General features: G+C 37.4%; 1 protein-coding gene across 2 annotated transcripts in view; it reads left to right on the top strand.

The window, feature by feature from the left end:
• Iswi (Imitation SWI) overlaps window positions 1–10,536 on the top strand; it is a 33,688-nt gene extending 23,152 nt beyond the window's left edge. For both annotated transcript variants that reach the window (XM_027362911.2, XM_070123761.1), the window contains 13 exons: window positions 19–197; window positions 400–565; window positions 735–949; window positions 1,267–1,381; window positions 1,563–1,701; window positions 2,175–2,323; window positions 2,568–2,677; window positions 2,960–3,083; window positions 7,521–7,634; window positions 8,035–8,250; window positions 8,480–8,641; window positions 8,853–9,013; window positions 9,248–10,536. In XM_027362911.2, coding sequence (XP_027218712.2) covers window positions 19–197; window positions 400–565; window positions 735–949; window positions 1,267–1,381; window positions 1,563–1,701; window positions 2,175–2,323; window positions 2,568–2,677; window positions 2,960–3,083; window positions 7,521–7,634; window positions 8,035–8,250; window positions 8,480–8,641; window positions 8,853–9,013; window positions 9,248–9,482 — 2,085 coding nt within the window. In that variant the 3' untranslated portion in view covers window positions 9,483–10,536. The remainder of the gene's footprint in view (window positions 1–18; window positions 198–399; window positions 566–734; window positions 950–1,266; window positions 1,382–1,562; window positions 1,702–2,174; window positions 2,324–2,567; window positions 2,678–2,959; window positions 3,084–7,520; window positions 7,635–8,034; window positions 8,251–8,479; window positions 8,642–8,852; window positions 9,014–9,247) is intronic.
• Window positions 10,537–15,000: the final 4,464 nt, after the last annotated feature.

Genomic DNA, 15,000 nt, shown 5'->3' with positions numbered 1-15,000 from the left:
TTTGTTATGTTTTCTCAGGACTTTGATGCCTGGTTCAACACAAACAGCTGCCTCGGGGATCAATCCCTGGTGGAACGTCTTCATGCTGTTCTTCGCCCCTTCTTGCTTCGTAGGTTGAAGTCAGATGTAGAAAAGAGGCTGCTGCCCAAGAAGGAGACAAAGGTGTATATCCAGCTCTCCAAGATGCAGCGTGAATGGTAGGTAACAGGCAGTAAATAATTGATGGTGTTTTATGGTTGGGTGAAGTGTTGATGGTTCGTTTGAAGTGACCAATATGTTTTTTGGTTCATACTGATGTACCAATACTTAGGGAGTAAATTAAGGCTGCTAGTTGATAGACAGCCAGTTAGTCAAGCAAGAATAATTGGAATATGCATTTATATATTAATTTGATTATAGGTACACCAAGATCCTGATGAAAGATATTGATATTGTGAATGGTGCTGGACGCACAGAGAAGATGCGACTGCAGAATATTCTCATGCAGTTGCGTAAATGTTGCAACCACGTGTATCTCTTCGATGGTGCTGAGCCTGGCCCACCTTACACTACTGATTATCATCTGGTAGGTTTGAAGATATCTTAAATTTTTTTGCCTAAGCTGCTTTCTTTTTTCTTTAAGGTGTCACTAAGATTAGAGATTCATGGCTGTTGTAATCAGTCTATACTTGGTTTTAGCATGTACTTACATTCACTCAAGACTGAGAAAAAAACAATTTCCTTTTTCAAAACAGGTGGAGAATTCTGGAAAGATGATCGTTCTGGACAAATTATTGCCGAAGCTTCTGGAGATGGGGTCTCGTGTGCTGCTCTTCTCCCAGATGACACGTATGTTGGACATTCTGGAGGATTACAGCGTGTGGCGTAAATACTCATACTGCCGCATTGATGGTCAGACCTCCCATGAAGACAGGCAGAGGCAGATTGATGAATTCAATGAACCTGATTCGTAAGTTTAGAAAAATGCTGCTTTTATGTTCTTTACTACTACAATTTTTTATTCATTTTGATCAGATTTTTATAGTTAATTGTGTTTAGGTAGAAAAGACATAGTGTGCTAAAAATGATTAAATGCTTGATTTTAGTGATCAAAAATTACTTTGTAACAATCATAAGATGAAAGAAATATATTAAAATTGAGCGAGTAAAAATGTTGCTTACAGATGGAAAAAAGGAATATATATCAGCTTGGCATATACTTTGGAATCTGACTGTAATACATTTTCATGCTGTAGTTTAGTATTAATTAAAACTTTTTTCTAACAGAAAGAAGTTCATCTTCATGTTGTCAACTCGTGCTGGTGGCCTCGGTATTAACTTGGCCACAGCTGATATTGTCATCTTGTATGATTCTGATTGGAATCCACAGATGGACTTGCAGGTTTGTATAGGCTGAAGTTGTGTTCCCTTCTTTTCCCCACTTGTTATAAACTCATTACTATTCAATTAATTTTAAGTGATTTAATTTGAATATTTTTTATATTATTTATATTTTATTCTTTGATATATTTTCAATATATTTTTCTTTGCAATCATCACCTCTTGTCTCCACATCTGCCCAGGCTATGGACAGAGCCCATCGTATTGGCCAGAAGAAGCAGGTGAAGGTGTTCAGGTTCATTCAGGAGAACTCCATGGAAGAGAAGCTGGTGGAACGTGCCGAGGTGAAGCTGCGTCTTGACAAGATGGTCATCCAGCAAGGTAAGGAGGTTGTAGAGCATCATTAGCATTGATTCATGTTCAGTTGTTTTGAGCTTCTGTAAGGGGTTATGTCATAAAGCCTATGAATTTTTGCTATTTTGATTATGTATAGTCTAGTAAAAGAAATGTATTTGTTGACTTTGATTTAGGGCATTGAAATCACAGCATAGAATTAAATTCACCAAGTGTGTACATGAATAGGAGTAAGATAAGCAGTAACAGAGGGTGTGAGTGAAAGTTAAGGACGAGTAAAGTAGATTTTGTGTGTGTGTGTGTGTGTGTGTGTGTGTGTGTGTGTGTGTGTGTGTGTGTGTGTGTGTGTGTGTGTGAGTGTGTGAGTGTGTGTGTGTGAGTGTGTGTGTGAGTGTGAGTGTGAGTGTGAGTGTGAGTGTGCATTTGAGCATATGTGCATATGTGCATGTACTTCTAAGTACATTTAGGCATTAGCGTCATTAATATCTTCGGTCATACAGGTCGCTTGATGGACAACAAGTCTAACGCCCTTGCCAAGGATGAGATGTTAGCCATGATTCGTCATGGTGCCAATGAAGTGTTTAAGGGGAAGGATGATGAGTTTACTGATGAAGATATTGATGTTATTCTTGGCAGGGGAGAAGAGAAGGTAAGTGTGGCTTTGTTAATGTATAGGGTTTACAAAACTTTGCATTTAATTCAAATAAAGGACGACTGAGCAGTAATGTTACTTTTTGGTAGGATTAGGATTTGATTGAAAAATTTGAATTCTCACAATTCATGATATTGGCATTGAATGACAATACATAACTAAGATGTTAGTAGCTACATCTTAGTTATGGTTAGATGAATGAGTGTTGAGTTAATTACCATACTCCTCTTCCAAACATTAGACAGAGGAACTCAACAAGAAGTTGGAGTCTATGGGAGAATCGTCACTCCGCCAGTTTACATTGGATGTTCCCACCAACTCTGTGTATCAGTTCGAGGGTGAAGACTACAGGTAATGAAGGATGGCATACACTAGCTATTGGTAATCTTATATTTATTATAAACGATTATGGTACATACACATATACATACACACAAAAGCATATGCAATTATGAATAGGTTCAGTATTTAAATACCATGTTATAGATAGTTTGCTTATATGTATCAAGTAAATTTATTTTTGCGGCAAAACATGTAAGTGCTTATTGGAAAGCATATAATTAAAAATTCATAGATACATTAGTTCTACATTTTACACACACAAAAGAAATCTTCACTGGTTTTCTCTTTCAGGAACAAGCAAAAAGCCATTGTTGGGATGTGGATTGAACCCCCCAAGAGAGAGCGGAAGGCTAACTATGCCGTCGATGCCTATTTCAGGGAAGCTCTCCGTGTATCTGAGCCAAAGGCACCTAAGGTATGTCTAGAGCAGTTCCTTGTTTTTTGTTTTTTTTGCATTGAGGGATGGAGAGAGAAAGCAGTATGACTTGAAGCTGGAGGAGGAGGAGGGAAAGGGGAAGGAATAGAGGGAGAGTGGGAGGAGGGGATTATTGAGGTTGTTAAGGTTGTTAGGGTAGGGTTGAGGTTAGGGTTGTTGGGAATGGGATTGGAGAAGAGGAAAAGGATGACAAAGAAAAGGTAGGGGAGATAGAGGACGAGGGAAGGGAGAGGGAGGAGGAGGAGGAGAAGGAATAAGAAGAGGAGCCGGGGAGAGGGAGATGACGATGGAGAGGGGAAAGGTGGAAGTAATGGAAGTAGGGGAGGAAGGGTCAAAAAGGAAGGGGGATTGAAGAGTAAGGGGTTTAAGAAGAGGAAGAAAGAGAGGATGAGTGGATGGAGGAGGAGGAGCAGGAGCAGGAAGAGGAATTGGAGGAATAGGAGAAGTAGGAGTGCAAAAGGATTGACATGGGCCTGTTGACTTTTCTGGGATGGAATTAGGGTACACCTAGTATAGGTGTTGCTTTGGAACAAATTTTGATTCTTGTTTGCCTCATTTTTTTCTTGAGTTTTGTTTTATCCTGTTAAATGTTGTAAATGATTTAAGTTAAAGGTTATTTTATGTTTATTATTTATTCATTTCAATTTATCTGCAGTCTGTCTGTATAGCAATAGGATAATTCTGAAGGTTGTCTGATTGTGAACAAGGTCTATTTTTGGTATTTTTAATATTAAACTTGTGTAAATTCAGGGTTACCAAATTATTCTGTAGATGACATGTACATGGTTAGCTGATATTGACTCTGACCACAGATTAAAGTCAGGCATTGAGGTATTTTGTAAACACTGAGTTTACAAAATTTTCATTTGAATATTACTTATCCTTTTCTGCAATATGAGCAGATTACCCCTGTGGCAGATGAACATCAGTTTAAAATGTGTGCAACCATCATTACAAATTTTTATAACATGAATATATAAAGGACAGATGATTGTCGATAGCAACTGCTGTTTCTGGAGTAGTAAAGACTGGTTATGGTTTCTGTGTATGAAGTATGATATATTTTTTCCTAGGATTATTTAATATTTCTGAAACTTGTAATACATGTTAAGATATTATTCCCTTTTTTCCAGGACATACAAATATTATGAAGAGTGTATAATATGTTTTAAGATAGAGGCTATACTTAGGTGTGTCTTAGTTTATTTACTTCACAATACATTTGCTGTATATGTAGTTTTATTCATAGTGATTTTTTCTACAAGATTTTGGTGTCAATATTTGATGAAAAAATAGTATGACCAGATGTGTACATGTGTCTTATTCATTATTATTGGAATTATCATTGATTTTTGGATTTTTGAATTTCTTCAGTACATGTTTTGTTTGTTTTCTTGTCATTTTGGCAAGCTTGTCTCTTGTTATTTCCATGGTGGTAGTTGGTTTTGTTTGTGTCAGTGTCATTGTTAGTCATAGTTTTCATCGTCACCTACAACCATTGTCATAATTTTTGTTATTTTTGTCATTGTCAACATTTTTGTCATTATTGTCATAATTGTTGTCACTGCTGTTGTTGTTGCCGTTATTGTTGTAAAGATCATCCATAATTGTCATCATCAGACATCTGTCATCAGTCATCAGTCATCAGACAGACATCATACATCATTCATCATCAGTTATCATTGTCATCGTAATCTTTGTTGTTGTCAGTCTCATAGTGTTGTAATTTTTGGTATTACTAAGCTCATTTTCATAATGATATCCTCTTATTTATCTTATTAATAGATGATATTTTATAAAGATAGGAAAAGTGATTATGATACATAGGCCTAACACATGCTTACCCCAACTCAGTCTTTGCAAAATGAGGGGCTGAGAAAAGAATGAAAGAAAGAAGTTAGAACATATTCAAGATATTATACTTATTAAAAAAACAAAGAACAAAAAAAACTTCCAGCACGTCATTCTTCAGCATTTTGTTCTTCCTCGTATTGTAACATTTCTGTAAATTTCCTCTTCAGCCCAATTGGAGAGGTGTAAGTAGGCCTCATTGGCTCTTGTGTTCCTAGCTACCACGTTTGCTTATCTTGTTTTCCGCTTCTAGAGCATGTTTCGGGCTTGGGTGTACATGGACTAGTGACCACAGGGAAGGCTCATTTCACGGGTTTCACTGGGTTTTGGGCAGGATTTCATGTTTTCTGTAATCGTGTGTAATCACGGGGAAGGTGGTTGGGAGTATAGTCTGTCTCTCTCTCTGGCTCTCTCTCTTTCTCTCTGTCTCTCTCTCTGGCTCTCTCTCTTTCTCTCTGTCTCTCTCTTTCTCTCTGTCTCTCTCTTTCTCTCTTTCTTTCTTTCTTTCTTTCTTTCTTTCTTTCTTTCTTTCCTCTCCCCTCTTCTCCCTTCCCCTCCCCTCCTCTCCCCTCCCCTCCCCTCCCCTCCCCTCCCCTCCCCTCCCCTCCTCTCCTCTCCCCTCCCCTCCCCTCCCCTCCCCCCCCTATTTCTTTCTTTCTCTCTCCTCCCCTCCCCTCCCCTCCCCTCCCCCTATTTCTTTCTTTCTCTTTCTCTCTCTCTCCTTTTCTTTCTCTCTTTCGCTCTCTCTTTCTCCTTTTCTTTCTCTCTTTCTCCTTTTCTTTCTCTCTTTCTCATTCTCTTTCTCTCTTTCTCCTTTTCTTTCTCTTTCGCTTTTTCTGTATTTCTTTTGTTAAAGGCTTTCTTAAAGTGGTTTAAAAGTGGGAGTATGTCCTGTCAGGGGTTTATATACCATGTCTTCATAGCATATTAAAAGAGGCTCTTAATTTTATAGACATAAGTGCAGTTCAGGATCAAGGACACTAAACAAAAGTAATTTATAATTTGTTTTTTTCCCTGTATTATTTTATATTTTCTGGGGAATTACTTTAAAAGAATGTCATTAGCCATGAATATAGCTATGCAGTGTTATGTTATGTTTGTTATGATTTTTTGTATATATATATTTTTTAGGCATTTCTAGGTTCTTGAGTTGATTTAAAAAGAAAACTTTTACATGTGCAGGGAATTAGTGGACAGTTTGTTAAATGAAATGAAAAAGATATGATGTTTTACAATTGTAAACATGGAATATTTTTCATATTAAACAATGGCTGCAATTTTTTTATGGCAAGCACTTAGGATTTCTTCCAATTTCATTGTTGATGAATAAACTTGAAGAAATGAAATCCGCAGGAAACTTGTAGAAATTAATGATAGATTGTTATATTAAAGCCAAAGAGTATTTACAAAACATTTATAGTTGAGCGTATGTTACGCATATATCATATCTTTGTTTGCCTGTCACTATAAATGGATACTTGTGTAGGGGAGTGTTAGCTAAGAGTTAGAATTTCATTGAGAATTTTTCTTATGGATTATCCTTCCCTGTGCCCAGACTGTCACTCAAGGAGGGACTAAAGACCCCCAAACAGTTTTTTTCCCAGTTGTTTGGCTAATAAGACTCATAGCAGATCCAAAGCTTGTAGACTTTGTGCAGGTTTTATTTACTTATTTACATTTTTTATTATTATATATATTTTTTGACATACTAACCTGACATGCTCTTGTTATTTGACCTCCCCCCCCCCTCCTTTTAATGCCCTTTTTGTCACAATGCTGGGCTAGCCTATAACTTATATTTGTGTAAAGTTTGACTAAACCTTTTAGATCTTAGATTTGGTGCATCGAGAAATGAGACTTTGTTTTCTGCGAGTGGTGTGTTTACGGCTGGTTTTCATGTCTGATGATAAAAAAAGAAATGATTGATATTTTAGTGGTGGCTGTGGTCTGTATACTTATAAGACCTAACCAGTGTTGTCTGCCTTTGACTAATTAAAGATTCTCTTAGTGTTGTATATCACCTTTATTTCAGTGTGAGAGGAATGGTTGAGAAAAAACTGGTATAACTTATAAACCATCCTCTTTTTTTTTTCTTTTTCTTTTTGGTTGCCAAGTTTTGTAGGTAAGAAAAGTAATGTAGAACAGAGTACGTTGGTTGTTCCTGTGTAACAAAAATAACTTCTTTAGACAGTTTTAAGGAATATAGGAATATGTCTGTAATCAAATTTTATTGTGATGAAAATACTCTTTATCATAAAGATTAAGGATTAAGTTAATTCTGATATTGATCTGTTGTCTAGTAAAAAGAAAAGTATTAGAATAGATAAATTAGATTGTTTTGGGTGTTCAGAGATCCTTTGCTTAGTTAGCTATAGGTAAGTTATGAATAGCTTGAGTAACATTTGGCAATTAAAAAAATTGATTCAGTCCTATTCAAAGGTCAATTTACCCTTAGCTCCTTATGATAGACAGAATCGAGAATGGTGGCTTGAATCCAGCTGGTTGGCCATCATTTCCAGGTAAGACTAAAAGATGAAAACAAAAATTCCACCTCTTTTCTAACAGGCACCCAGACCCCCTAAGCAGCCCGTGGTACAAGACTTCCAGTTCTTCCCCCCCAGGCTGTTTGAGCTTCTTGATAAGGAGATCTACTATTACCGCAAGACTGTCAGCTACAAGGTTCGTTTGCATGTTACACTTCCTGTTTTTAGTGGTGTTGACTTTTGCACTATGTTTAATGTCAAATCGTCTATGACAAAGGTATCAAATTAACCTGTTCATAATGAGTGGAATTTCAAATAGTGTTTTGCAAGGTTGGGTTTGTTAATGTGCACAGCTATTTTCCTTGGTGGTTGTGTGGATCATGGGTGGGTTTCAGAGGCACTTATTGATTGCTGGGATCTGGGAATATAATTGGATGTCACCTGGCCTCATTGAAATGTATGCCATGATGCAAATAGGACATCTTACATGAATGGGTTAGTGAATATTGTAGAAATGTCTATCTTTATCTTGTCACTTTGAGTGAACAAACCAATATGTCATCCAGTAACTTGGCTTATTGTCACCTTCTAAATAGGTACCCAAAAATCCGGAGTTCATGGCAGACGCAGCTCGTATTCAGAAGGAGGAGCAGAAGAAGATTGATGAAGCAGAACCAGTTACAGAAGAGGAGATGGAGGAGAGGGACCAGCTCCTGACACAGGGTTTCCTCAACTGGAGCAAGCGTGACTTTAACCAGTTTATTAAGGCGAATGAGAAGTATGGACGTGATGATATTGAGAACATTGCTAAGGTAAAAATGATGATCATATTTTTCTTTTTCTTTTGATTAGTCAGATTGAAAATGGGTATAAGCTGATGCTGATGAAATTATTAGAAATGACTTTTAAGAAGTTTTGTCCAACTCAAAATCCTCATAGCTAGATCCAAATTTTCTATTCTTGTATGATATCTTTCTCATATTTCTTGCTCCAAAATCTATACACATCCTCATTCACCTCCTCTCTCCCCCTTAAAAACAGGAAGTGGAAGGCAAGACACCAGAGGAAGTCATGGAATACTCTGCTGTGTTCTGGGAACGGTGTTCTGAGCTCCAGGACTGCGACCGCATCTTGGCACAGATTGAGAGAGGAGAAGCCAAGATCCAGAGAAGAGCCTCTATCAAGAAAGCTTTAGATGCTAAGGTAAGGATGCAGGCATATATGAAATGTGCTGATCTAAATTTAGATTGTTGTGTAGTATGGAATTGGCTTTGTATTACCAAGATGAATAGATTGCTGCTTTTTTTATATGTCTTCTTTTTTTTGTCTTTAGTTAGTAATTCATGTTGGATTCAATTTAAACTTTTAACAAAAGTATGAAGAATTGAGGAATTCACCTGGCTCTCTCTTGCAGATGGCACGGTACAGGGCACCATTCCATCAGCTGCGAATTTCTTATGGAACCAACAAGGGCAAAAATTATACCGAGGAGGAAGACAGATTCCTTGTTTGTATGCTTCACAAGCTTGGTTTTGACAAAGAAAATGTTTATGAGGAGTTACGAGCAGCTGTAAGGTAAGAGAAGTGAATTTAACAAGTGTGTATGTGATACAGATGTTTTTGAAATGTATTATGTTGTATATGTAATTGTCTTTGTGGCTAGGCCTTAGCTGTGTACAGCTGGCCCACCTGTTGCAAGTCATGGTGTGTATAGACAGTTATGTCATGATGGCTATAGACGTACCCATCACTGAAGGGTTAGTTTCTTCCTGATATGTGATACCTTCAAATTTTATCTGTTTCTGATAGGTCAGCACCCCAGTTCCGCTTTGATTGGTTCATCAAGAGCAGAACAGCTTTGGAACTGCAGCGTCGTTGCAACACACTCATCACTCTGATCGAACGCGAGAACCAGGAACTGGAGGAAAAAGAACGGGCGGAGAGGAAGAAGGGCCGACCGAAGGGACTATATGTGAAGTCTGGGAAGAGAGGCATTGGCACACAGGACGGCAGAGGGAGGAGAAAGAAGAAGGTGGCTGAATAAGGGGTGTAAGGGAAAAAGGGGATAGGGTCAGGGGGGAGGTACTTTTTTTATCTATTTATTTTTTTTCTATTTGGAGGGGGTGGGCATTGGGGGTTGAATGATTAAACTTGTAGAGATTTACGATTTTTTAAATATTAAAATAGAAAATAAAAATAAAATGACTGATACTCTCTCGTACTGAAATACATTCTTTGTGGGTGGATTACCTTAGGCAGGAATGGAAGAGATTTGAGACCTTTCTGTTTACATGTGTAAGCAAAATTGGAGAAATGTGAATTCAGCAGACTTAAAGTGACACGCATACAGGTGCATCATTCCTCAAGCTTTACAGGAAAAAGGAATATGTATTTTCCTACATTTATGAATGTATCTTCCCCAAAAATGCTCTGTTACCCAGGTACTTGGGTATAAAAACATGTCTTACCTTCTAAGAAATTTGTCATTCGGACTATGAAGTGACCGGTAACTAATATATACTTAGTTTTTGATGTTATGTAGTAATGTAGAATTGATTTTAAGTAGATAGAAGCGGAGGGCCATTCATAATTCAGAAAGGGGAAACAGTAAGTGTAATCTAAGGTCAATTTTTTGTTGAGATGAATCACAGTTTTAATTAAAATTTTGTTTTTGCCTCTTATCTGTAATCTCAGGAAAAAAAAGTATATCAAATCCAAAGACTGGGAGACCAGATTCAGTTGATATTATGCTGATAACAAAGAACAATCCTTTTGCTCAGTGACAACCATAGATGGACAACTGTTTTCTATGATAGCAGGTGCTTCAGTTCTTCACTGTGTGTTCCTCTTAAGGGAAGGATAGTATTACATTCCAAACACTGATACACATTAGACAAAGGTTACACTGTTGAGAACATTTGCTCTTTATAAAATTGTCTCCATGTTTGCAGTTTAGGGATAACATTCTTTAGGCAGGTATTAATATTTCGCACAATGACAGGTATCATAGAGATGGATGAGGTCGGTGTACATGTCCACAATTTTATTCATTTAACATTTAGTATTTTCGTCATTTTGTAATAAAAGAAGAACGATAATTTGTTTTCATTTAACCCTACAAAATACTTAGTACTTACAACTTGTACACCATATACCCCCCCCAACCCATGCCCATTGTTAACGTGGGGGGCATAGGAGACTGGGATTGAGACCCAGTATAGAAGACCACCCTAGCCTTGGGCCTCAAACTATGCCACAACTAATTTTGCATGGTCTTTCTCCCCTCTTCCTTTTCCTTCTCTTCTTCCATCCCTTATTCTGTCCACTTCCTGAAGTGAAAGGGCTGACACAGGACTGATACAAAGCCAGATTTTCAACCTTTCAAGGTTGAAAATCTGGCTTTGTATCAGTCCTGAACGGCCTTCAGGAGCCATTGACATGGTAGCGCCTTGGTGAATCGCCTAGCCCATAACCATTATGGGGTACCTGAGGGGTAGACCATTTCGTTTCCCCACTTATTTCAGGCTCACCATGGCCAATAATGAATATATTTTACCCTAATTAGGGGCATTAAAGCTTGCCCCTTCATTACCTACTCTAAATTTGATTTCATTGGTTTTCTAACCCCGGCGTCTCCTTTGACCACGGTTCCGACCACTGATGCTTGCTGTCAACTCTGTCCATTCTAAAACATTCACCCAGATCATTACTCGACCTTCAGAATACACCCTCTTCTCTCTCCTAACATCTTCCACTCCTCATCCATTTGAACAGTGGTATTCTTTTTCTGTTTTCTCCTCCCTTATTGTTATAATTCATCCTTATTGTCCTCCTCCCCACAGTGCTAATTCACTCTACATCACCACCTCTTCCTCTTGCTCTCGTCCTTCTGCTGATTCCACCTCTGCAAAACAATAGAATGCTCTTTTTAGCCCAGCTAAATGGGATCGATTCTTTGATTCCCCATACAGCCCCTACGTTGACAGTACCCTCCTCTCACAAAAATGTCTCCCAAAAACAAGTAGGCAAAGTTACCTTTCGCAGCCGTCTTGATCGTTCACGCCTTGTAATGATAATAACTGGGTCCCAGACTCGTGCACAATCTACCCCGACTGACTTAGCAGGCAAACGTAGTCCTGCCCAGCCGCACTCCACACTTAAAATTTGTATCGGAACTGCTTCCATCTTCCCGGCTAATTGCCCTGTCTACAAGTACTGGTCTGACTATGAAAACGACCTGTTTGCCTGCCTCGTTGACTGTGATGCAGTGACTGTACAATGCTAAACTTCCTCCCAGAGGTCAGCGTAGACCTACACAAATATTGCCAAGATTAGCTTCCGTAGACATGACCTTCCCTATGAAGTTTACATTGGTGGTTTGTCCTGTCCTGTCCTGTCTGACCATATCGACCCCTTCCTCGTCAATGTCAGAAATTGTGTTTTGACCACCCAGCCAACTGCTCTCAATATGCCCAACCCCTTGCTCCCGTGGTCATTGTCGTCGTCGTTGGTGGGTTTAGGAGACGAAGACTGAGCCCACGTTGGACCTCAACCCACGTCGTAACTAATTTTGCACAGTCATTTCTTCTCCTGTCTTGTTCCCTTTCTTCACCCCCTTCTATCCATATCCTAAAGTACGAGAGCCGTGCTGAAAGGAATGGAAGACTGGCTTTGTTAGTATTGAACTGCCTTCGTACTCCGTTTGCTATTTCCTCTTTAACCTCTTCACTGCCATACTAACCAGCAGTGCTCTACAACCTTTGACATCTAACATAGTTTGTCCTAATCGGTAACTCATTTTTAACCTTTTTGCCGCAATACTTTATTATACTACTGTATGACCTTTCGTTACTTGGCTTCACCCCTAAGCCAGAGGGGAAGCATGGCCTTATGCCTTGTGTATCATGTAAAACTTCACAAGAAAATGACTGATATACCCCAGGAACATGAAAATAATTGGAGATACGTAAGTATTTTGTTTTACGTAGCACTTACTAATCCCAAAAATATACTTGTCAGTGTCCTAGATGCTGAATTTGCTGCAAAAAGTATTTATCTTTAACCTCTTTAATAAAGATTGCAGAAGCTTCGTTTTACGTTCATAAGTTCATAAAAAGCAATAAAAAAGCAAAATGGAAATTGATATGTAATTGCGTGAGCACATCTGAACATGCCATAAGAGATGACTAAAGAATGTGATTGAAATCAATGTAACCAATCATTTTGGGAGAATGACGGAAATCCAGTGTTGACAAGGATACGTAAATATCTGTGAACCGATTAATGGAATGGAGAAGACAGTCAACGCTTGATAATGGAAACCATGCATGTCCTGGTAGCGGAAGGAATATACATATTAAAAAAGAGAACTAAAGAATATAATATGAACCAAAAACATTCAGGGAATCGTCTACCATTTTTTTTGCCAACGCAGGTATATGCATTTCCAAAGAGTTTCAAAATTTAAAGCCCCCCCCCCCCCCCCGCAATTATTAAAGTGGTAACCGCCACATTTGATTTCCACCGAAATATGATTTTCACTTTACCTTAGAAAAACGGAAATTGTGATATAACGGTTAGATATGATTTAAAAAATGAGATTTTCTTCAGAAATCTTTAAAAATTCCACATATCTTGAGGCCGACCTTCAATTTTTCGGAATAATATAAATCAATAAAAATGATATGTCGCTCCTATAGAGTATATTGTTTTTTTTTGTTTGGATCATATTTCGTCAGTTTCACCCTTCAGCAAAACATTTTGAACATGCAAACCCCCACCACCCAAAAAATTAAGGTAGGTTTGTCAAATGATCCTGATCACCACCAATATTTGATGGAATGTTAGGCGAAGATACACTTCTGGTAAAAATCTCATAAAAATCTATTCATAACTTTTTGAATTACGTAAAAAAATCCTGGATCCAGATCACCGGCAAAATGTAACGGCGTCTAAGGTAGGCTAAGATACAACTCTAATAAAAATTTCACTAAAATTTGTTCATAACTCTATAAGTTACCCATGTAAAAATAAACAACCAAACAACAATAAAACAAACAAACGGTGGTAACAGTATATATAAATAAAAAATTATGAAATACACGGCAATGATCTATATATATATATAAATATCGTACATATATACTGTTACACGACCCTGTGTATGCATAAATGTATTTCATGGGAGTGTTGATGTGAAAGATGGGTATTTCGTCCCGTAGACTTACACCGCCCAGGACTTTGGCCTTTGGAACACGTGATCGCGGCGCCTTCACTCGCGTCCCGGCCTGCGAGTGTGGTGTTCACTGGCACGAAGAATGACGATATTTCTGACCGGTATTTCATGTTGTAAACCCCCATTATAGCAATATTAAAGGTAAATAATAGATGATTTCATCATAGAAAAATATTTCACACATCATTTGTTAATCATAATGTAAAAAATGTAAAGTTGAAAAAAAAAATCGCGATATTTCTGTACACTACGTTTTAACGCGTACCGCACGTATTTTTAGTCCGAAATAAATGTAATATGGCTCATTCTGTGGCTGAATAGTAAATCTATTCAGTGATGCAATTAGTTTTTGCAATTTTTTCATGTGCTACTCTTAAAAGTGACCTATATATAATAAAGCCTTATGGTGTTCTAAAAGTTCTCTACGTAAAATATTCACCAAAAAACTGTGTCGAAATCGAAAAAAGTATTTCGCCATACAAAAGATATCAGAATGCCTGTATTATTTTTGGATTTTCCGCAAGACTTCAGAATGCCCGTAGATGATAGGTTACTATATTGTAAGATGATTCTTCTTCTACCTATTATTGTTCATACTTAATAAAATATGGAAAGGCAAAAAAACTTCAACGACCGTTATTTCGAAATTATACCTATTTCGACTTCAAAATTTAGTAAAAAATAAATATATCATGGCTCATTTTAGAGGTAAATAAAATATCTAGGGAATATGTGAGATTTTCCCCTTTGCTTCTTGTAAAAGTGGCATGTAAAGATTTTTTTTTTTTGATTCCTGAAAGTTGCTTTGGTAAAATATTCACATAAAAACTGGGACGAATAAAAAAATGTGCATTTGCTATGGAATAGAGGAAAGATTGTTCTATTCAGAATGCCTGTATTATTATTATTATTATTTGGATTTTCGACCAACCATATTACGCTCTGGGAATTTCACGTAGATGATAGATGATTATGTTGTAAGATTATTTTTCTACCTTATATTGGATGGATGTGTTAAAAAACTATCAGAATGGCTGTGTATTTTTTATTTTTTTTATTTTTTAGAATTTTTGCCATTTTGTCAATTTTCCTTTTTTAAATTTTGTTTTTCGTTTTTGAATATAACTCAAAAAGTTTTTCGGCAGTTAAAAATACAACTTAATATCTGAGATCTCACTAGGGTCTAGATAAAAGGGTGTAATTTTCATTAAAATCGGTAAGAGAGATCGAAAAAAGCAGATGATCCCCTTATACTTTACATTGATTTATGATATAAAGAAACTTTCCTGGGAAGGTACTCAAATAATGCACTATAGATCAGCCAAAA

Source organism: Penaeus vannamei, chromosome 7 (assembly GCF_042767895.1).
Source record: "Penaeus vannamei isolate JL-2024 chromosome 7, ASM4276789v1, whole genome shotgun sequence".
Lineage (NCBI taxonomy): Eukaryota > Metazoa > Arthropoda > Malacostraca > Decapoda > Penaeidae > Penaeus > Penaeus vannamei.
The sequence above is the reverse complement of the archived record's forward strand: the minus strand, read 5'-3'. Positions and strand labels throughout refer to the sequence as shown.